We start from the raw sequence: 23,813 nt of genomic DNA on the forward strand, positions 1-23,813 counted from the left end.
ATCTACTAAGATAGAAACTTGCATCAGAAAATACAAAATGTGAAAACAAATATGGAAAGTTACCTGTTTTTTCAAAAGATGTGGAGTTTTAGTTTTATATTACCCAAATAGTTGACATCAAGAAATAAGATTTGGTCTGCAATTAGGTTTGTTTTATTTTAAAAATTCAAAGATTCATAACAATAGGGTAGAAAATACTGAAATAAAATATAGAAAGAAGGCATTGTGCCACAAGGCTCTTTCTATTACACTTAAATTCAGTGCACCCTATGGGAAGCATAAATGAGGCTTTGAATCTAGATTCTCCTTCAGTTCCTCTAAAATCCTTTTTCATATTATGAATTCCACTAAAGAGTTTTAGCTTTAAATATTCCATGTATCAGAGGAGTTTTAGGGATACTTCCATATGAGTTACCTTTATCCTTCTCGGTACCTTCTATTTAAGTTTCAGTTTCATGCGAGCATTAAACCTGACAATTAGGTCAAGAGATATGTTGGTTTCCATATCAGGAGTCTACAGGGATTAGGTAGAAATTGACTAAAAGCAATTTCACTTAAATTAAAGTAGATCACCTTCAGGGTCCCCAGAGATGAATGTTAATTGTGTCAACACCACTTTTTTTTAAAGTTTGGTTTAGATTCTTTTTGGGGGAATGCAGGTTTTTACTTTTAGCTAGAATAGAAGGGGAAATGGTTGAGCAAAATCTAAGAAAGAAAATTAAAATAACCTATGCTTCTAAAGGCTAGAAAATCTTGTAACCGGCTAGGCATGGTGGCTTATGACTGTAATCATGGCACTTTGGGAAGCCAAGGCAGGTGGATCATGAGGTCAGGAGATGGAGACCATCCTGGCCACCATGGTGAAACCCCATCTCTACTAAAAATTAGCTGGGCATGGTGGCGCATGCCTGTAGTTACAGCTACTCAGGAGGCTGAGGCAGGAGAGTCGCTTGAACCCAGAGGCGGAGGTTGCAGTGACCCAAGATTACACCACTGCACTCTGGCCTGGTGACAGAGCAAGACTCCAACTCAAGAAAAAAAAAAACCAGAAAACCTTGTAACCACTTCATTGAAAATGTATTATAAATTTCTCTAACTACAGGGATATCTTTTAAAATGAAAATTTGATAAATATTTTAATAAATCCTGTGTATTTTCCATTATCAGCCACTCAAATAGTTTAAATTAGCAAGTTATAAATAATAAATGAATTAATATTGTGTAACAGCAGTACATTTGAAGTTAGGCTTTTGATCCAAATGCAATGCTCGACACATAGAAACATAAGATGGCCAGTTTATGGCTATTTCTTGCCATCAAAGCAGGCATGAGGAATAATTGTTTCACCAATGTTTCAAAGATCTTCTTAGGCCAAGGTAGCCAACCCTGTTTTAGTTTACTCTTCTAGGCACTGAAGATAAAAACGATAAGACACTTTGCCCATGATTAGTGAAAATTTTTTTTTGTCAAGTACAGAAGTGCTAGTAAATTTTTTTTCTTCTTAAAAAAAAAAAGGGATACCTGTGCAGAACATGAAGGTTTGTTACATAGGCATACCTGTGCCATGGTGGCTTGCTGCACCCATTGACCCATCCTCTAAGTTCCTTACCCTCATCCCCCACCCCTCAACAGGCTCTAGTATATGTTGTTCCCCTCTGTGTGTGTGTGTGTGTTCTCAATGTTCAACTCCTACTTATGAGTGAGAACACGTGATGTTTGGTTTTCTGTTCCTGTGTTAATTTGCTGAGGGTGATGGCTTCCAGAGAAGCTCCCATAAAATTTAAATAACAAAAGGTTCTCTTTGGTTTTTATCTTTCTAGATATAACAATAACTTTAAGATAAAAAATAAAATTAAATTAACTGATATGTGGACAGCAAGCTGTGTGGATGAAGTGGGAGAAGGCAACACCAATGCCATGAAATCCTTTGTTTTGGGCTGGCCCATAGTGAACTTTGTGGCCACTTTCAGGTAAGAATCACAGCTTGTCCTGTATTTACCTGGGTTAGCTACTATGATAATTTCTAGGACAGAGATTTAAAAAAATTAATCAAATGTTGTTCCTCTAATTTTTAAAAGGGAAATATTTTATACTGATTGTGTATTGAGTCAGTAACTCATCTGTTGACACATACACCCAACCAAAATACTTGTATGCCATATATTTCTCCCAAAGGGCTTTTGATTAAAATATGTGAAAATTAATGGTAAATATTGGAAACTCTTGGCATCATTTACCTTGGTTCAACAAGTTATTTTTATGAAAAAAAAAAAAAAAAATAGGAACTTCCAGAAATATGGAAGGGGAATAGAGTAGTCGCATCTTTAGGACCCCCTCTTTAACATCCCCTTCCTTAATATGTAGGTATTTGTTTAACATATTGAGCTTTCAAGGCTTATCAGTCTTTTCAAACCACTGAAAAAGACCTTCATTGAAGCAATTTGTATGGTCCACTTAAGTCTGAATAAGTGGTTTATACTCCCGAATTTTTTAATAAATAGTTTTTTATTATACAAATAAAATTAATGTCATGAAATGCTGGTTGCCTGAATTGTGTAGCAGGTTTTGAGTTGGTATCTGTAGAGATGTGACACTCAGAAGCAAATTTATGATTTTAAGGAGTCAGAGTTTCCCAAGACTTAACTTCTATGCTAGGATGGGGTTGGAGAATGTATGAATACAGAATATTTGTCCTGTTCTACTGAACATGCTTAATTGGCATTGTCCAGTTCAGAGTGAACAATCATAATCACACTTGTGATTTTGATTAACTGTGTCCTTACCTCTCCAGTATTTGTTTTATACTTAGTGCCCATCACGCGCACATATTTTTTATTCTACTTCTCTTATTGCCATGACAAAACTCCTGGGGCATCATCCTAAAGCCAGACAACTAAAATTTTCTAAGATGTTAATCTTCTAGTAAAAGATAGGCATATCATTAAATTCTATTATGTACTATTTGGCCTACCACAAGATTTTAAGAACTGATTTGGGAAAAAAAAAAATGTGTTTGTTTTATTCTCAGCGTATGTTCTTTTCCATGATAGATTTCTCTAGATATTATCATTTCCTATTGCTTAATCTCCTTGGAGTTACAGGTGAAAGGAAGCAATTTTAAGTGAGGGTATGACTATATGACATTTTTGATCAATGAATTTTTAAGAAACTTCTTTTTTTAAGAAGAGGGGGAAATGTGGAAACAAGTTTTACCTATATTATATTATTCAAACTATGGTTCTTTAACCAAATGATCAAGGTTAATATCACCAGTGATATTCATGTGGCTATCATGTACTTCTTGATGTATTGTGATGAGAAGAACAATTAACCTTGTGATCTTCCTCCCAAAAACCTTCAATTTCTGTCTAATCATGAGGAAATCATGCAATAAACACACATTGAGACATATTATACAGGACACCTGATCAGGACTCCTCAAACCTTCAAGGTCAAAAAAACAAAAACAGGGCAAGACTTAGAAATGGTCATAGATCAGTTACTAAAGAGACATAATAATCATAATGTGGTATGCTAGATTCGCTTCTAGAACAGAAAAAGGACATTAATGGAAAAAATTGTGAAATCTGAATAAAGTCAAGAGTTTGATAGTAATGTACTAATATTGGTTTCTTAGTTTTGACAAATGGGCTATGATAATGTAAGAAAATAACGTTAGAGGAAATGTAAACAGGGTAAGAAGTATGTAGGGAATCTCTGTATTATCTTTGTAACTTTTATGGAAATCAAAAATTATTTCAAAATTTATGTTTTAAAAAAAAGTGTTGAGTTCTGCCTCTGATCTGGCAGAGTGAGATCTTTTGGAGAGGACAAAAACTTGGAAGTAGGCACAAGTACTGGGTGCAGTTCCTGTTTTTAAGGCCTTAGCCTGAGGGCAGAGTGCAGTTACATCATGGTGTAGGAAAACTAAAACTGGCAGAAACAATCTTTCTGAGTGGAAGAACTGGAGGACAGAAGCCATGTCATCCACAGTTATTGCAGAATGAGGGGGAAAATCTCAAAAAGGAAAGTAGCAGAGAAGGGATGTTTCAGATTCTATGTATAAACACTGTCCAAATCTCTGGCTGATCACCAAACCCCACGTGTGTGAGATAGACTCAAAGCACCTTGAAGCTAAGACTAAAAGAATTGAACCGAGCTGCAGCCCATCACAGATGAAATAGAGTTTGTAGCTTCATCTAATCAAGTTATTTTTCTGCTAACATAAAAATATCAACACTGTTCCACAAATATAACAGAATACAGAGTCTCCAAAATAAAATGTTTGTAATGTTCAGAATACAATCTAAAATTTCTTGACATATGAAGAAAAAGGAAAAACATAATCAGTAGAGACCAATCTTGAGATGAGTCATATGTTGAATTACCAGAAAAGACCTTTAAAACAGATTTCATAAGTATGCATGGCAGGTAAAAGGAAAATTCAATTTAAAATAATAAAAAGATAGGAAATATCAGCAGAGAAATAGAAAATACTAAAAAGGGCCAAATGAAAATTCTAGAACTGAAAACTACAATATCTTAAATAAAATGTTTTTCTGAATGGCCTTCTTTGCAGAATGGAAATGAAAGAGGAATTGGTGAACTTGAAGATTTATCAATACAAATTGTCTAATCTGAGGAACAGAGAAAACAAAGATTTTTTTTGAAGGAAAAATGTATCACAGACTTGGAAAATATCAAAAAATATAATATACATGTCATTGGAATTAAAGAGGAGAGAGGAAATGGGGCTGAAGAAATAGTGGTTAAAAACTATCCAAATTTGATAAAAGGCATAAATATACAGATTCAGCAAGCTCACTGAATTCTAGACAGTGTGACTATTAAGAAAACTATACCTGGTCATGTCATAAACTACTGTAAATCAAAGATAAGAGAAAAATCTTGAAAGCAGTCAGAGAAAAACAAAGTATTACAAATAGGAAAATGACAATTTGAATTATTACAGATATTTTATTAGAAAATATGGAGGTTAGAGGACAGTGGAATATATATATAGAGAGAAAGATACATATATATATATATATATAGAGAGAGAGAGAGAGAGAGAAAGAGAGAGAGAGAGAGAGAGTGTTTTGCTCTTATTGCCCAAGCTGGAGTGCAATGGTGTGATCTCAGTTCACTGCAACCTCCGCCTCCTGATTTCAAGCAATACTCCTGCCTCAGCCTCCCAGATAGCTGGGATTACAGGTGCAGGCCACCATGCCTGGCTATTTTTTTTTTTTTTTTGTATTTTTAGTAGAAATGGGGTTTTACCATGTTAGTCAGGCTGGTCTCAAACTCCTGACCTCAGGTGATCCACCTGCCTCAGCCTCCCAAAGTGCTGGGATTACAGGCGTGAGCCACCATGCCCAGCATATTTTTTACCACAGTGGAACATATTTTTTAAAGTGTTGAAACAAAAACCTTTTAACCTAGAATACAATATCCAGCAAAAATATTATTTTAAAATGAAGGTAGAATGAACATTTTTTTAAACTATAATAATTTATTACTAGCAAACTGGCCTACAAAAAAAATGTTAATAGAAGTTTTTCACGGTGAGTGAAGATACAAGAGGGAAACTTGGATCTTTAGAAAGTAGTGGAAATCATTGGAAATGTTATGGAAATCTAGGTCATGATCAGTTTAAAATTCCATCAGGTAGCAAGTTAAAGAAGCAGTCTCTCCTATCCAGTTGCTATAATTATTTTTTGTAAATATAGCCAGGCACAGTGGCTGGTGCCTGTAATCCCAGCTGCTTGAAAGGCTGAGGTGAGAGGATCACTTGAGGTGAGTAGTTTGAGACCAGTCTGGTCAATATAGCAAGAGTGTATCTCTACAAAAAAGTGAAATACTATGCAAGCATGGTGGCACACGCCTGTAGACCCAGCTACTTGGGAGGCTGAGGTGAAGGATTGCTTCAGGCCATAGACCTGGGCAACATAGACTTCCATCTCTAAAAAAATGTTTAAATTAGCTGAGCATGGTGATACCCATCTGTATTCTTAGGATGTGGCAGGAGCATTGCTTGAGTCCAGGAATTCAAGGCTGTAGTGAGCTATGATGGCACCACTACCCTCCAGCCTGGGCAGTATCTCCATCCTGAGCAAGACCGGTCTCAAAAACTAGTAGCATTGAAATATCAGACTGATAACTGCCAGAATCTTTGAAAAACTCCCAGTTGAGTCAAACTGAGGAAAGAGCAGACAATCAATTTGAAGTTTCCATGCTTTACTTTGGGAAACAGGGTAGTCACGTCTCAAAAAAGGCCAAAAGGAATTTCATCTCTATCACTACCTATACTCTGATTCACAAACTAAGGATCTATATCTACCAGAAAAATAGGTCCTGCACCCTGATTTTACAAATAATGGTATGGTAGAATGGGGAAATTATTCAGGAGACACAGGAAGTATTGAATCTGACAATGATCTATCTACAAGAAGAATTGGAAAATAATTTTTTTTGAGATGGAGTTTTGTTTTGTTGCCCACGCTGGAGTGCAATGGTGCAATATTAGCTTACCACAACCTCCACCTCCCAGGTTTAGGTGATTCTTTTGCCTCAGCCTCCTGAGTAGCTGGGATTACAGGCACCTGCCACCATGACCGGCTAATTTTTTTAGTAGAGACAGGGTTTCTCCATGTTAGTCAGGCTAGTCTTGAACTCTGACCTCAGGTGATCCACACCTCAGCCTCCCAAAGTGCTGGGATTACAGGTGTGAGCCACTGTGCCCGGCCCAGAAAATTATATTTTAACTTAAGTTCTTACTGTGAATCTACTGTGAATCTTAGACTACAAACTCAGGTATGCCTGTTTGTTTATAGATCAAATTAAAACTCATCTTAAACCCCCATTTTGCCAGGCTGGTAAGAAATCAGATTTTCTTCTTTACTGAACTGCTGTTTTTGTAAGGTAGAACTAGAATGCAGGAGACTTCTAAGATGCCTCCAAAATAGACAAAGGGTTTCTGACTTTAGTTTGTTGTGATCACTGTTGACATCTTTTTCTTTGCCCAGAGTTGACCCTGTGTATCCAGAGATGTTCTGTTTCTTTGCCATAAGGCAGGGGGAAGGTATTCTTGCTGATATAAAAACTTTGGTTTCTAGGACCCAGCCTCCCTAATAACTCCTTAAAACCTTTTCCTCTGGGTTCTTTCTGTCTCCTTAGGGCACCTTAACTAAGTGACATATGGTTTCCGGCTCACTCTCAGGGATGACAGGCCTCTGTCTCCTCCATAATTTGAGAGAATCTTCTAATCTGCTGTGCCCTTTTTATTTTCCAAGATACGTTGCTTTCTCCTGTCCTGGATCCTATTATTATCTTTCAATGGGTTTAAGTATTTATAAAACCCAGAGATAGCCATTGACTTTGAAATACTTCGATTTTTAGCCCTGTAAAAATGCCTGAGATTAAGAATTACTGAAGAAAGGGAATCCTGGATTCAGATAAAGAGCATGGGGGAAAGGGAAATATATAAGAAGATTACACAAATCAATCTCCATACATTAACCTGACACATTTCTTAATTTATATTTTGAAGTAATATATGCTATATATTCAACCAAGGAAACACAGCAATGAGGATGAATCCTCTAAAACTACACACAGTAGTATAATTAAATCTCATAAACATAATGTTGAAATAAGCCAGATGCAAAGTAGTATTTACTTTATTGTTACATTTACATAAAGTACCAAAGCATACAAAACCATTCTATGCTATTGAAAGTCAGGATAGTGGAAACTACTTCCTGGAAAAGAACATAAGGGACCTTCCAAGCTGATTTTCTGTTTCATGATCTGGGTGCTGGTTTACATGATTGTGTTCAGTTTGTTAAAATTCTTTAAGCTGTACATGTAAGCTTTGTGCAGTTTTCTTTATATGTCTTTTATTGCAGTTAAAAGTTTAAAAAAATACTAAGTGTCTTAAAGGGGCAATTTTCTTTAACTGCTTTGGAAAAAAGCAGGCCTGGAGCAAACCTCTTCTCTATTTCTCAACAGAGATTTTTGCTAAATAAATTCAAGATTTGACATAAATGAGCCTAGAAAATCTATTTTAGAAAAGAGAGTACATCAAAAGATAGTAAGGAATTGTGAAAGATGGAAAGTGTATGGTCAATGGTTAAAAAAAAAAAAATGATACACTTTGGCCAATCCTGGGAGATTGCTTATGGAGAAAATTGCTAAGCAACAAAGTTCATGAATAAATGTATTTTGGGAAATAATAAAATAACTAGAACTTCCAACATCTCTAAAAACATTAAAAAATTAGCCAGGCATTGTGGCATGCATCTGTAGCCCCAACTACTCAGGAGGCTGATCACTTGAGCCCCAGGAGTTCAAGGTTGCAGTGAGCCATGATCATGCCTCTACACTCTAACCTGAGCAACAGAGCAAAATCCCTGTCTTAAAAAAAAGAGAGAGAGAGAAATATGATTTTAAAAGCCTGTTAGTGACAAGACCACATAAGAATAAGCTTTAAATTATTTCTAACCTTAAGAATTAAATATAACAGTGAAATCAGCATAAAAATCAATACTAATTTAGTTGCAGATGGATTGATCTTAATCAGAAGGTTATAGTTATTAAGTTTTCAGTGAACTAATTTATTAAATCATAATCTTGCTGTATGTATTTTCAAAAAAATGTTTTGTTTTGTTTTGTTTTCCTGACAGCAAACTGGTTTCTGGGCAAAGAGATTTCCATCCACATGCTAAATTTCTCTTAATCTCTTTATTCTCAATATTAAGTATACTTTCTATTTGTATGGCCATTTGAGCTGCAAAAATATTAACCAGTTTCATAGATGTAGAAACTGAGGCTTAGAGGTTAAATGACTTGCCCATGATCACCTAGCTTGCATATAATTTTGAAACCAAGCGTTAGATTCCAAATCAACTACTCTTTCCACTAGTATAATACCACCTGTAAAAGGTAGAAAAGAGGATTTGTCTTAGATCCATCCAAAAGGATTTAATAAAACTACACATGACTGTAGTTTTTCCAAAGAGATATTTTCACTGCAGAGTTCTCCAGAACACAATTATGCCAAGGTTGCAGCTTGTGTGTGCAACTACATTAGTAACAACGGGCTGTTGATATTTTCATCTGGATTGACAATCCTAAATCTGTCAGCATATGTTTTTTATGTGGTTTAATTTTTCTCTCCCATTTTCTTTGATTGCAGTTCTCCAGAACAAAAGGACAAATGGCTCTCTCTCCTTCAGAGGTATTTTTTCAGTATTCATATTTTTAATCTTTAACCTTTAATAAATGAATTAAGAACTTTTCTGCAGAGATGTGCCCCCAATTATTCCCCTTCTCCTTAGTAGAAATTGTTCATTTGTCCTTTTAATAAGGTGCTGTCTATATTGTATACTAGCTGCTTACTTGCTATATAAATAATGTTCTCTCATTACATATATTTCTTAACCTTCTAGGAAGGAGAACATTGAGGTCTAGTTAAGTCATTTTAGACAGAAGTTAGTCAATAATCTCTCTCTCTCCATTGTCTCCAGCCTACCAATTGAAGCTAACAGTTTCCTCAAAGTATGTATTAAGTTTCCATAAATGCAGGGTTTTTTACTAAGCACCTCAAAAATAATGGTAGTTATTATCCCTGCCATTGAGCATGCAGACTAAAATGATTGACTTAGGTTCATCTGTTAGACCTAGAGTCCTTCCCTCCCTCCTGTCCTCTCTCCCTCCCCACACAATAGGATAACCAAGATTTATATCCTACTGAAGAGCTAAATGAGAAGTACAAGGCCATTGCTTTGGTTTGGCCTTGTAAATTATGTATTATATATGTTCCTATACTTATCAGTAAGGTGCTGGACCTGCCCAAAGAAGGCAGGGAAGCTTTGAGGGTGAAATGTTACCCAGAGGTGCCCTAACTTGATTATGCTTCTCAAACCTCACTTGACATGGATGTCCCATTTTTTTGTGTGTCCATGCCTAATGTCCTGAAAAATTTTTAAATTCTCTTCCAACCCATAATGTAATCTGACTTTGCTGAGTCTTCTCATCTATCTTTTAAAAAATAGCATATAAGTATATTGGAAATAGTAGCAAAATAGATTGATTTCTAAAATAAGCCATTAGCGAATTCCATCTGACTCAGTGTTGTTTTGGGTTGTTGTTGCATTTGATTAGATACATCAATCTAGAGAAAGAAAAGGACTACCCGAAGAGCATTCCCCTCAAAATCTTCGCCAAGGACATTGGGAATTGTGCCTATGTAAGTGTTTCTAAGCCAGAAAATTAAATTCCAAGTCCCTGCATAAGACAACACTGTGGCTAAGAGGAGAGATGGGCAGGCAGGCAGGCAGACTGTGTATGTGCTATGGAAGGAAGGCATTTAGAAATACCACAGCGGGGAAATACATTTTCCTGGGTATATGTATGTCTTCATATATATGAAAAATAAACCCTAGAGAAAATGAAGCAAGAGAAATTCATATGAACTACAGTATTTAACATTTATGCTTGAAAAAGCATTGCTTGTGAGATGTCTCTTTCTTCCCTCTGGCATGAATATTTCTCTGGATCTTTTCCAAACCAGCTGCAGAGGCTTGTAGTAAAGCTGTTTCCACAAAGAGTATTTCCTATTATTATTAAGCAATTTTTTCCCAGCTTGTCACTTCTTAAGCAGAAAGTGGTTTTGAAAGTTATTCGTTCTTTAAATTTTTAGGGATTGAATCCTTTAGGATTAGTGGAGGTTAATAGGAGGATGATGTGGGAAAGGTGACATTTTTAAGGGATCAGCATTTTACTGCCTCACAGTGTTTATCATATTGGTCAAATATCAAGTCATTAACCCCAGTCAGTTATTATGTGTAATTTGATGATTGTAATCATAGTATAAGAGATAAAATGTTATCAATTATGAATAATATGAAAACTTATGAATATTTTATGATACTACCAACTGTCATACTTCACAGCAGCTCTAGATCACACATATTAGTTTTGTGTGTAGAAAAATATGTAGTGCAAAATAGTTATGTTTTGGCCAAAAGCAAAAGTTATGCAAATGTTCTGACCAACTCCTGAATGCCAGATGTCACTGCTTGAGAGAAATACTCAAACTTTTATAATATGAGACAACAGAGATCTTCTGTAGCAAAGTAAAACAAAACAAAACAAAAACCCTGTTTTTTCTGTCTTTGATTCAGTTGTAGCAGTTGGTTACATTCAGAATTTCCTGGGAAATCCCTTAAATTTTTTTTAACACTTTCTTTTCAGTATGTGGAAAGTGTCTATTTGAGAAAGGACTGATGTCCCACTGTCATTTTGGAAGGGAAGATAAGAGATGTGGTCAGGTTGGGTGCTCTGTTTTATCACTAGTACCCTGCTTAAGTCAAGGATGATGTGACATACTCTGTCCTTTGCTCTCATAACAAGACTCTCACAGGGAGCCCTGCTTCCAGAGCCAGTCCCTCAGATAGAAATGCATGTGTGGGAAACATTCTTTATCTTTACCCTCTAGTTATACACACCTTGTCAGTAAATTATGCTAATATGGAACAAAATTGCCACATTTTCAGTTTTGTGTGTTGCTTGTTTACTAGCCAGAGAGCTCTATCTGCTGAAATTCATTTGTTTTGTATACAGGAAAGGCATGTAGGAAAAAATGTACTTTCTATAATTATGTTTTGAACATATGTGCCTAGTATTGGGGAGGATAGATTGTTCACTTTACAGCACTTCATGAGTTTCTTTAAATTAAATGGAAAGAATTTTAGACATTTTTTTAAATCAGAAGCTTTTTAAAATTTCTCTCTCAAGTTAAAGTACAGTATGTAAGATACCTATGATACTCTGGTAGAAGACAGATGCTGGGTTGGGTGCTCCAAACACTCCCTGTTTCGCTTTGAGACAATTTTGCATTATCCTTGGGGCTACCAGGAATACAATTTGAAATCATGCGTTTAAAATGCTCTTTTTAATTAAAATTCAATTAACAAACAATTTTTAGAAGCAGTTTGTCATGTCAAATAATTGGCTCATAGAGAAGAAATTTTATTAATGAAAGGATACATAATGAATGATCAGATTTTGTTTACCTTTATTTTTATATCATTCTTGTTTTTATATCATTTTATTTCTATTTATGCTACTTTTTTGTGCCATTTAAGCCTTTTCTATCATGGACTAATATAATTTTAAATTCTCATGTGTTAAAACCTATGTGTGTAGTAAGTTTTTTTTACAACGTAACATTGTTTTATATTTAAATAATGCATTCTGGAATTAGGTGAGCTCTAGAGATATATCAGAATCTTGTTAATTATTTTTCTGTTTGTTGCAAATTGTCTACTTTTAAGTAAAAGTATTCAGTATAGTTTAGCACAGAGCTATTATAGCTATCCTATTCATTGGTAGAGTTGATAATAGAATTGAGGTTTCTAAAATTTTCAGTTCTTTCTTCTAGACTCATTGGTTTTATGTCCTCCAAAGATTTCAACAATGAAAGTCTTAGCGGTCACAGTGTGTGACACATAGAAAGTTTCCAATAGTAACTTTTTAAATGTCTTCTGTAAACAATTATTATCCTGATTTTACCTAACCTGACTTTATACCATGCAAAGAAATAAAACCCTGTATCGTGAAAACACTACTCAGGAAGAAATAGAAAGAGATTCAGCTCTTGCCCTTTTTTTTACTACCCATTGCATTATGGAAATACAATTATGAAAATAAGGCAGAGGACCAACCTCACCGATTTATTTTTTTCATTGGGAGCTGGGTCCATGTACTCTCTCTGAAATATATTTAGTCTTTCTTATTTGCTTAAGCTCTTATATTCTGTAAGCCATGCATCCTTTAAAAGAAATGTTTTATTAGAGGGCATAATTTGTAAGGGAATGAAAGCAAATTATAATCAAAGGTTTGTGTTATACCTAAATCTTATGCTTTACTGTGTCCACACTTGAAATCAAGATTTGCCTTTTGATAATCACTTGACAATGATTATTTGTTAACCTGTTTTAAAATTCATTATTTTATAGCTATATTTCTTATTTTTTTCTACAGTCTAAAACTATAACAGTAATGAATTCAGATACAGCGAATGAAGTTATCAACATGGCATTACCAATGCTAGGGATAACTGTAAGTTATTCTGTTATTCTTAAATTAAAAACAAACTTTGATTATTTAAATTTATGTAAATGTTTTCCTTCTATCATAAGCCAGCTGATTATTAGAGATACCAAAGTCATATTTTACTCCCCAAAATGTAGAAAATAAGAACAGTAAAGCTTTAATATTAGCTTAATATATGGGTGGTGCTGTTCTCCTATTTTAAAATCTGTGTGAACTGAAAATTATAAGATTGGACTATAATTTTAAAGTGATAACATGTATTTTATTATATATGCTGTATACATATACAAAAAAAATTTGGTATAAGGTTCTTAATAAAGTTTCATCTTCCTTCTCCCCATGCTGCTTGTCACAATTTGACTTCTCCCCTCTGTTATTATTCCAAGTCTCAGTCTTGGGATAATGAATTCTGAATAATTTGCTCTGTAGTAGAATTTTTACATAAAACCATATTGGCTGGCTACAGGTCCTAAGGATGCTATGGCTAATACCTCTAATGAATTGGTAAATAAAAAGACAGGCTTTGAATTAGATCATGGATTTGGAGATCATTAGTGTGCATAGCACACTTCTTCCCTGTTTTGCTTTTAGCTTTGTACCTTTTGGTTTTCTATGATAGGGGTGAATTTTTGAGAATTTGGGGAGTGGAGATTAGAACGCTTGAGGATGAGGTGGAGGAAAGAGAACTGGAAGACTGTCCTCATCATCTTGCTGCCAGTTGTAATAAACACCACACAATGAGTACTTTCTTTAAAGGGAATGACTTTCAAAAGGATGATAACTAAAGGAAGCACTTAAAAACACTATTCCTTGAGTGAGATTCTCTATAAATATGAAAATACACTGTGTATAAGCAAATCTAAATACAATTAATAATACTGTGAAATACTATGGCATGTCTTAAATATGTGTCATGTTACATCATTCAAGGAGTGCTGTTTGCAGAGCAATTCATGACACATATTTAAGACATGCCATAGTATTATTAATTGTGTTTAGATTTGCTTATTCACTGTACTATAGTAAGTCCTTCAGAATTTAAGACAATCAAAATTTGGGATAATAAGTCTGATAATTCATTGAATTTTGTAATATAAATTTGATTACATTTAAATTATATGCACTGGGTAAAGTAACTACCTCCATTAATTTCTAAGCTATATGAATATATTTTAGGATAGTTTTAGAGATATGAAGAGAAATTAATGACATGATTCATTTTCTTATTTATGCTTTTCCTTTGGATAAAATTATTAATCTCCTCAGACCAAAAAAAAAATCTGTTAATTAGGATTTTAGACTATTTGGTTACACCAGTTCTAAGGGATTATTACAGTGTTTTCAGACACTATATAAAAAGAAAGGATTTTTATTAGATTTGTCTTCCTATTTACAATAAATTTTTGGATGGGGTGGGAGGGAAGTAACAAACTAAGTATGGGGGTGGAATTTTTTTTATGGTATTATAAGGGCAGAGTCGTAATTTTTTATCAGAAGTTAAAGGCAAGGATATGAAATATTGCCAACAGGCTTACCTATTCTAGCTTCATCTAAAATGTTTTTATCTCTCCTAGAGGATTCAGCAAAATCTGTATAATTTAGTATCATTTCTTTCAAGTGGGATTTATAATGTTGCTGGGTTATAATTCTGCTAGTGAACAATTTTATTATTTTCCATGACGGGGACTATTCTCTAGAATAGAATTCTTATCCTTTTTTTCCCTAGAACTGAACTTGCCCAAACTAAAGCCAGTAGAGATTGTGCCAATTAAGTATTGCCTCAAAGCTTTTTGGTCACTCTCCTGCTCAGAAGCAGCTGAGCTAATAATCAGCCTTTGAGATATTACTTTTTAATCATAGAGCAGTGTTTGTGGTTTTCTGGATAATAAGGTTGTCTTTGCAGGGGCATGTTGGAGGTTAAACCCAATATTCTCTAAGAAGTGGAGGGACATAACAGAAGTCAGGACTCTAAAAGATTCACCTTTAAGAGCCAGGAAGATTGTTTTTCCTTCTAAAGGGGCCTAGCTATGATTTTACATTCTGTGGGCTACCTGTATTTTGAAAGCCTGATTCCACTGCAGTTCATGGATCTCTAACTATCACTGGGTAGGGAGCAGGAGGGAGGACACATAGCCAAAAAAAGTATGTTCTCATTCAAGTATCGAATGTGAAAGATTTATTGTGGCATTTAACTCTTTTATCTCTAAGGGCTCAGAGAGAGATTACCAGTTGTGGGTCAATTCTGGCAAAGAAGAGGCTCCATACCCACTCATTGGTAAGTTTTTGCAAAAGTCTAAGATAGCATTGATTGTGTTTTGATTATAATTCTAAGTGTCTCAGAGAATTGGTCATATGGTCCTAAGCTTAAATACTATTAAATGTGAAAACTCATGATGTTCATTTAATAAATATTTAACAAGGATTTACTATGTGCTAGACAAATAATATCTCCTTATTCAAGCAACTAATGGTATAGTTTGGAAGAAAAATATAACCTTTTCTCTCTGCTTTTTCATTTGACAAACAGGGTTATCCTGCCAAACCTTTTAAAAATTTTTATAAGAAAAATATGTATTGGTATTTATTTTTTTCATGTATTCATTTTTCATATTCAGTTTTTAAATTTTCTGTTCCCTTATCTACCTACTATATGCCTCTATGCAAGACCATCTAAAATATGACCATGCATCTTAATTCATTAATGAGTATGTAACACCTGCTATGTACCCAGAACCTTCCCAGGCATCATGAAGAAAATTAGATTAATCCATTTAGATTCCTAAAAGTCTTTACTATCGCCTACTTCAATAAGTAAATTATTTTCCTATTTCCCTAGTCATATTTTCTAGCATTTATCATGAGGAATTATTAATAAATAGGTTACATTTTACCTTAAAGTCATTAGCTAAAAAATATTTCTTGATCAGTAATTTCATTCAGTGTGATTAACAAAAATAGAACAATTAAAATAAAGAACAGCATCTTTACCAGATCTTGAGATGCTGACGATGATAATGATGATGATGACAATTTCTGTTAACAATTTTAAAATGCTTACTACCTGCCAGACATTGTGCAGAGCATATTGTATGCATTATTTCATGTAATTCTTCATTTATCTATGAGGTCACTACTGTGTAATTCAGAGTGTTTCAAGTGTTCTTAGTAATCTAAAACCAAACTTTTCTTCAAAGGTACAACTCACATCATGCACAGAGCTGAAGACAAAATCGACTGTATTTTCAGATTTTTTTTTTTTTTTTTTGAGACAGAGTCTCGTTCTGTTGCCCAGGCTGGAGTGCAATGGCGCGATCTCGGCTCACTGCAACCTCTGCCATCCGGGTTCAAGCAGTTCTCCTGCTTCAGTCTTTCAAGTAGTTGGGATCACAGGCACCCACCACCTCCCAAGTAGTTGGGATCACAGGTGCCCACCACCTCGCCCAGCTAATTTTTTTGTATTTTTAGTAGAGACGGGATTTCGCCATGTTGGTCAGGCTGGTCAAACTCCTGACCTCAGGTGATCTGCCTGCCTTGGCCTCTCTACAGGTTTGTTTTTAGTGTTGTTATTTTTGTAATAGTTAATGAGCAGTAATTAAAGTTATTAAAAATAAAACACTTAAAATTATCGTTTTAATAAAATTTATTAATTGAAACTATGTAGATGGTAACTTTTAGGCTTAAAACAGCCCCTAGCTTCCTGACTAGCTCTTAGAGAAAAACAGTGGGATATGGGATATTATCGTCCCATGATTTGGCAGCAATTCTTAATCATATATTTTAATGTGTTCTGCAAACCTCAGTTGTAGATTAGCTGCCGGCTACTTTAATAAATTGATTTTGTTTTATTATTGTCAAAGAAGCCTTTTTCTGCCTTAATCCATGAAAATTTCTGTAGTAGTTGATATTAATGAAACATTGACATTGGATGCCTAGGCCAGTTGAAAAGGAGGAGTAAGAGTTCGCTGAGTTACATTTAGTGATAAGTCAGGAATAGAAGGGAATTTTCTCTCTGTACTTAAAACAACTATAGCACAATGGTATTTGAGGATTACACTAAAAAGATGTCATTATTTACTATACTAAAGAGTAAAAGTCATGTTATAGTCAGATGTCCAGGGTTTAGTTTTTATAGTTTGTACATTCCTTTTTGCATATGTTTCTGTGTTTCTGATCCCCTGTAGTCTTCCTTCTGATTATTGCCTCTGAACATCAATCTCAGAGGGTAACAGTGAGAGGGAAGCATAAATCAAACCAGTCCCAATGCTCTTGAGTAATTATGTAACTAATAAAAATTAATGAAATGTTTTTAGACGAACATGTTGTGTTAAATAATATTAATAATAGTGATTCTTGATATATATAGTTCTTTGTCCCTGTTATGTAAATAATATTAGCCATTAATGTTTATTTATTTGATCCTTATAATGCTTATGTGGTAGGTAGAAAAAATATTGTAAATCATAGATTTGAGACTGAACAAGGACATGTATTTGCTGAAAATGTATAGATCTTGTTAATGTCAAAGGAGACAATAGACCACCTTTAAATATTATTAGATGCAAACATTGGAAAAGTCAGCATTATGGAACTCACAAACTGATCTGTGCATTCATTCCAAACAAGATAATCTTTAAAGACTTTTTTTCTTCTTTTTCTCCCTCCTCCTCTTAAAAGTACTTTTATAGGACCACCTGCATAATGGTCTCCAACTGTAACTGTGTAAATGATCATTCTGTCAAACAAAAGGATTCTTTATGCCAAAAGTCCCAGGAGTAAATTGCAGTACATTCCTATTTTGTAGTACACATGCTAACAGTACCAGTCAGCCTGAAGTCTACATTTAGATTTTTCTCTGTGTAGGGCATGAGTATCCATATGGAATTAAAATGAGCCATCTTCGCGACACTGCACTCCTGACACCAGGATCAAAGGACTCTACCACCCCTTTCAACCTCCAAGAGCCCTTCCTTATGGAACAGCTGCCCCGAGAGATGCAGTGCCAGTTCATCCTGAAGCCCAGCCGCCTGGCTGCAGCCCAGCAACTGAGCAGTGAGTTGCTTCTAGCAAAAGTTTTCATTCCTGAACATAAATTTAGTACAAAGGCAAAGACTCAAAACTCCAGCCAGATGAGGTATTTTTGGTTTGGAATTTGCTAAGTATTTTGCAAAGGAAAAATGGACTTTTAGAAGAAGATGGTTTTATAAATCAGCAATAGGCATGATTGACTTAGAATCAGCACCTAGTAGCAATACAGTCTGTTCCTTCTTTCTTCACCATTCTTTCCCCTTTAACCTTATTCCTAATGCAGAGTCAAAGGCAATAAGCAGTGCTGCAGGTGCTTCAATGCCTTCTTTGTACTGTAACACACACCAACTGTGTGTTCTCCCTAAATGATTGTATTATAAAAAAAGAGGCTGTCAGTGATAGATGTCAGAAGATTGTGATGCCCTACCTGGATTCTGGTGCTGATAAGCATGTGAAAACGGAGATGATTTCTACAGAAGTATCTCCTTAGCCTACTAATCTAATATGAATTCCCTGTGAACATAGCTGTCTCTTACCCACCCCATCATAAAGACTCTGGAATGATAAAAGCAATGTTCAATATGAGAGAACCATAATTTACCCTAACCCAGGTTTAAGCTTTAAGCTCTGTCTGAAAGGAAGATTGTATAAGCAACAGGAGAAAATTGATAGCAAAAAGTATGAGTGAGATAGTAGAAAATTGATAGTGAATTTCTATAGCTGTCTTTGTCAATGTAAACCAACTGGGAGACCAAAGGATTTGCATTTTGCAAAGAAGCAAACTAGGACCCCAGGCATAATAAGTTTAAAGGAGTGGCATGGACATTGACAGATTACTGAGGCTACCTTCCTGCCACCTGACAGATTATTGGCATCATTTGAGTGCCGGGGAAAGTCTGAAATTCTTTATCTGTGTGTGATTCAACCGCTATAGCATTAATGAAAAATTAACTCATACTGTTTTTATCTTCATTGCAGAACAACCCTACTCTAAGATTTGTATGTAGCTATCCAAAGTCAGAGAAAACAAATTAAACCAGCACTCATTGTACAGAGTTTTTTTTTTTTTTTTGCTTTAAATGTTAATATATACCAAGACTGTTTTAAACAGAATCTCCTCTAATGAATTTAAAGTTATTTAATTTCTAATTTATATTTCATACTAAAACATATAGTTTCTGAAATAACTACATCAACAAATTGTAACTGCAGTGTGAAACTTGCTTTCCTGTTTGCCCCTTTGATTCAAGATTTTGACATTTTATTGGACAAAAAGAGTTGTGACCGCCATCTGTTTTCTTCACCCAGCCTTTGTTCATTCTATTTTTCATCTCTGGAAGCCCAGATTCCTTCTGCTTCTTTCAGACCTACTAACCTCTACCCCTTTCTCCATCCATTAGTCCTGCTGTTCATCTTTACTTTCCCTCCTTATGCAACTTGAATTCCATAGTTATCGCAGTCATCCCTGTCTAGCAGAAAATCTCTGCTTCTGCTTCTTTGACTCTCTTTTCTACGTTCCTATATACCTACTAAAATCCTATCTCTAGATGAACTCTTTGCACTGTTAGAAGAAATCATATAGCATCAGGGCAACTTGGTATCATTAATGACCAACCTTAAATGGGCACGTCATACTGAGTGAGTATTCTTACCTTTGTTTTTGTGCAGCATTCTCCAACTACTTGAATCCATTCTCTTATATACATTTCTACTCACATGTACATTCAGCCTATCATTCTCTATCGATGATCTAGCCTCAAACTTTATACTTTACTAAAGTCATTGGTAAATCAGTAGATCAGTCATCAGGGACTCCCTTATCTTGCCAATATCAGATATACAAACTGACCTTGAATTTGTTAATAGTCATCTCCTATAAGAGTAAATCGAGTTTTTGGACTCTAAAATTTTTTGCTCACCTTGAGTAATTTTGAAAGGGGTACACTGAGACATCATGGTCTTCCATCCACTAAAATATGAGCTCCATGAAGGCAGGGATTTTGTTATTTTTTGTTCACTTCTATATCCCCAGCACCTGGAACAGTGCCTGGCATACACAAATAAATATTCAGTCATTATCTTTTGTGTGAATGAACAATAGGTTTGTTGTTAGCTCGTTAAAGATACAAAGAGTATCTTTATAGGCAGGCTGAGGAGAATAATAGTCTTCTCTTCTACCTTTGTACTATGATTTTCAAAACTGTTTTTCTGGGTCCTTATCAACTTTATTTTGTAATAATCAGGAACTGGGTATCCTAAGGGTTTTACCTAGTTTTGCTAATGACTTGCTCAACTAAATTGTAGGCATCCTCTGCTTAGTGTCTTTCTATTGGGAGTGAAGCTAGATTATTCCAGTTGTAAATGATTCATGGTAAATGGGATTGGGGTAGAATAACTATAGACCACTGATGCCAAGGGCCAGCTGAGCATCAGATTCACCTGTGTAAAAAATTACAGGTGAACCACTAATGTTGTTTCTTTTTAAATGCAAAAGAATTTGATGAACAACTGCTTTGGAAATCAGCAATTTAGGTCAGGGATCAGCAAACTTTTTCTGTAAGGGGCTGGATAGTAAAATTTTGCAGATCAGTATCCCAAATCAAGGATATTATGTGTTTATGTAACAGGAGAAAAAACAAATTTCCACTAAATTTTATTGATTATAATTCAAAATATAGCAATTGTATACAATTTTATGTAATATAAATCTAAGCACAAGAAGTATATAAAGCAACTTGATACTACTTGCGATTAAACATTCATTGTTTTCAATATTACTACATGAAAACTTTCTACGTACACACTGTTTTGCCTTGTAATTTTAGGTTGGATTTATTAAGAAACATCATCATATCTACAGCAAAAACTAATTTTCTTTATTATTATACTTTAAGTTCTGGGGTACATGTGCAGACTGTGCAGGTTTGTTACATAGGTATACACGTGCCATGTTGGTTTGCTGCATCCATCCCCCGGTCATCTATATTAGGTATTTCTCTTAATGTTAGCCATCCTCAATACCCCAATCCCCTGCTATCCTTGCCCTAGCCTCCCCAACCCCCAACAAGCCCCGGTGTGTGATGTTCCCCTCCCTGTGTCCATGTGTTCTCATTGTTCAACACCCACTTACAAGTGAGAACATGCAGTGTTTGGTTTTCTGTTCTTGTGTCAGTTTGCTGAGAAGGTTTCCAACTTCATCCATGTCCCTGCAAAGGACATGAACTCATCCTTTTCTTTGGCTGCCTAGTATTCCATGGTATATATGTGCCACATTTTCTTTATCCAGTCTGTCATCGATGGGCATGTGGGTTATTTCCAAGTCTTTGCTATTGTGAACAGTGCTGCAGTAAACATACATGTGCATATGTCTTTATAACTGAATGTTTTATAATCCTTTGGGCATATACCCAGTAATGGAATTGCTGGGTCAAATGGTATTTCTAGTTCTAGATCCTTTAGGAATTGCCACACTGTCTTCCACAATGTTTGAACTAATTTACACTCCCACCAACAGTGTAAAAGCGTTCCTATTTCTCCACATTCTCCAGCATTTGTTGTCTCCTGATTTTTTAATGATTGCTATTGTAACTGGTGTTAGGTGGTATCTCGAGGTGGTTTTGATTTGCATTTCTCTAATGACCAGTGATGATAAGCATTTTTTCCATATTATTGTTGGCTGCATAAATGTCTTCTTTTTGAAAAGTGCTTGTTCATATCCTTTGCCCACTTTTTGATGGGGTTGTTTTTTTCTTGTAAATTTGTTTAAGTTCTCCGTAGATTCTGGATATTAGCCCTTTGTCAGATGGGTAGATTGCAAAAATCTTTTCCCATTCTGTTGGTTGCCAGTTCACGCTAATGATTGTTTCTTTTGCTGTGCAGAAGCTCTTAAGTTTAATTAGATCCCATTTGTCTATTTTGGCTTTTGTTGCCAATGCTTTTGGTGTTTTAGCCATGAAGTCCTTGCCCATGCCTATGTCCTGAATGGTATTGCCTAGGTTTTCTTCCAGAGTTTTTATGATGTTAGGACTCATGTTTAAATTTTTAATCCATCTAGAGTTAATTTTTGTATAAGGTGTAAGGAAGGGATCCAGTTTCAGCTTTCTGCATATGGCTAGCCAGTTTTCCCAACCCCATTTATTAAACAGGGAATCCTTTCCCCATTACTTGTTTTTGTCAGAGTTGTCAAACATAAGATGGTTGTAGTTGTGTGGTATTCTTTCTGAGGCCTCTGTTCTGTTCCATTGGTCTATATCTCTGTTTTGGTACCAGTACCATGCTGTTTTGGTTACAGTAGCCTTGTAATATAGTTTGAAGTCAGGTAGCATGATGCCTCCAGCTTCGTTTGTTGTTGTTGTTATTGTTTTCGTAGGATTGTCTTGGCTATGTGAGCTATTTTTCGGTTCCATATGAAGTTTAAGGTGGTTTTTTCCAATTCTGTGAAGATGGTCATTGGTAGCTTGATGGGGATAGCATTGAATCTATAAATTACTTTGGGCAGTATGGGCATTTTCATGATATTGATTATTCCTATCCATGAGCATGAAATGTTTTTGTTTGTTTGTTTGTTTGTTTTTGAGACAGAGTTTCACTCTTGTTACCCAGGCTGGAGTGCAATGGCGCGATCTCGGCTCACTGCAACCTCCGCCTCCTAGGTTCAGGCAATTCTCCTGCCTCAGCCTCCTGAGTAGATAGGATTACAAGCACGTGCCACCAGAGCATGGAATGTTTTTCCATTTGTTTGTGTCCTCTCTTACTTCCTTGAGCAGTGCTTTGTAGTTCTTCTTGAAGAGGTCCTTCACATCCCTTGTTGTATACCCAGGTATTTTATTCTCTTTGTAGCAATTGTGAATGGGAGTTCACTCATGATTTGGCTCTCCGTTTGTCTGTTTTTGGTGTATAGGAATGCTTGTGATTTTTGCAAATTGATTTTGTATCCTGAAACTTTGCTGAAGTTGCTTATCAGTTTCAGGAGATTTTGGGCTCAGATGATGGGGTCTTCTGTTTATACACCATGTCCTCTCTTCCTATTCAAATATGCTTTCTTTCTTTCTCTTGCCTGATGGCCCTAGCCAGAACTTCCAATACTATGTTGAATAGGAGTGGTGAGAGAGGGCATCCTTGTCTTATGCCAGTTTTCAAAGGAATGCCTCCAGCTGTTGCCTATTCAGTATGATATTGGCTGAGGGTTTGTCATAAATTGCTCTTATTATTTTGAGATATGATCCACTGATGCCTAGTTTATTGAGAATTTTGAATAAAGGGCTGTTGAATTTTGTCAAAGGCCTTCTCTACATCTGTGGAGGTAATCATGTGCTTTTTCTCTTTGGTTCTGTTTATGTGATGGATTACATTTATAGATTCGTGGATGTTGAATCAGCCTTGCATCCCTGGGATGAAGCCTACTTGATCGTGATGGATAAGCTTTTTGATGTGCTGTTGCATTTGGTTTGCCAGTATTTATTGAAGATTTTTGCATCAGTGTTTCATCTTGGATATTGGTCTGAAATCCTTTTTTAGTTGTGTCTCTGCCAGGTTTTGGTATCAGGATGATGTTGGGCTCATAAAATGAGTTAGGGAGGATTCCCTCTCTTTGTATTGTTTGGAATAGTTTCAAAAGGAATGGTACCAGCTCCTCTTTGTGCCTCTGGTAGAATTCGGCTGTGAACCCA

At 35.4% G+C, this 23,813-nt stretch overlaps 1 protein-coding gene across 4 annotated transcripts in view; it reads left to right on the forward strand.

The window, feature by feature from the left end:
• The window catches only part of ARHGAP20 (Rho GTPase activating protein 20), a 133,027-nt gene that overhangs the window by 84,944 nt on the left and 24,270 nt on the right, over positions 1 to 23,813 (forward strand). For all 4 annotated transcript variants that reach the window (XM_032285638.1, XM_032285639.1, XM_032285641.1 and 1 more), the window contains 6 exons: positions 1,821 to 1,970; positions 9,197 to 9,238; positions 10,165 to 10,249; positions 13,048 to 13,125; positions 15,328 to 15,394; positions 17,980 to 18,168. In XM_032285638.1, coding sequence (XP_032141529.1) covers positions 1,821 to 1,970; positions 9,197 to 9,238; positions 10,165 to 10,249; positions 13,048 to 13,125; positions 15,328 to 15,394; positions 17,980 to 18,168 — 611 coding nt within the window. The remainder of the gene's footprint in view (positions 1 to 1,820; positions 1,971 to 9,196; positions 9,239 to 10,164; positions 10,250 to 13,047; positions 13,126 to 15,327; positions 15,395 to 17,979; positions 18,169 to 23,813) is intronic.

This window comes from Sapajus apella, unplaced genomic scaffold, assembly GCF_009761245.1.
Source record: "Sapajus apella isolate SASKATOON/1434 unplaced genomic scaffold, GSC_monkey_1.0 scaffold16, whole genome shotgun sequence".
NCBI lineage: Eukaryota > Metazoa > Chordata > Mammalia > Primates > Cebidae > Sapajus > Sapajus apella.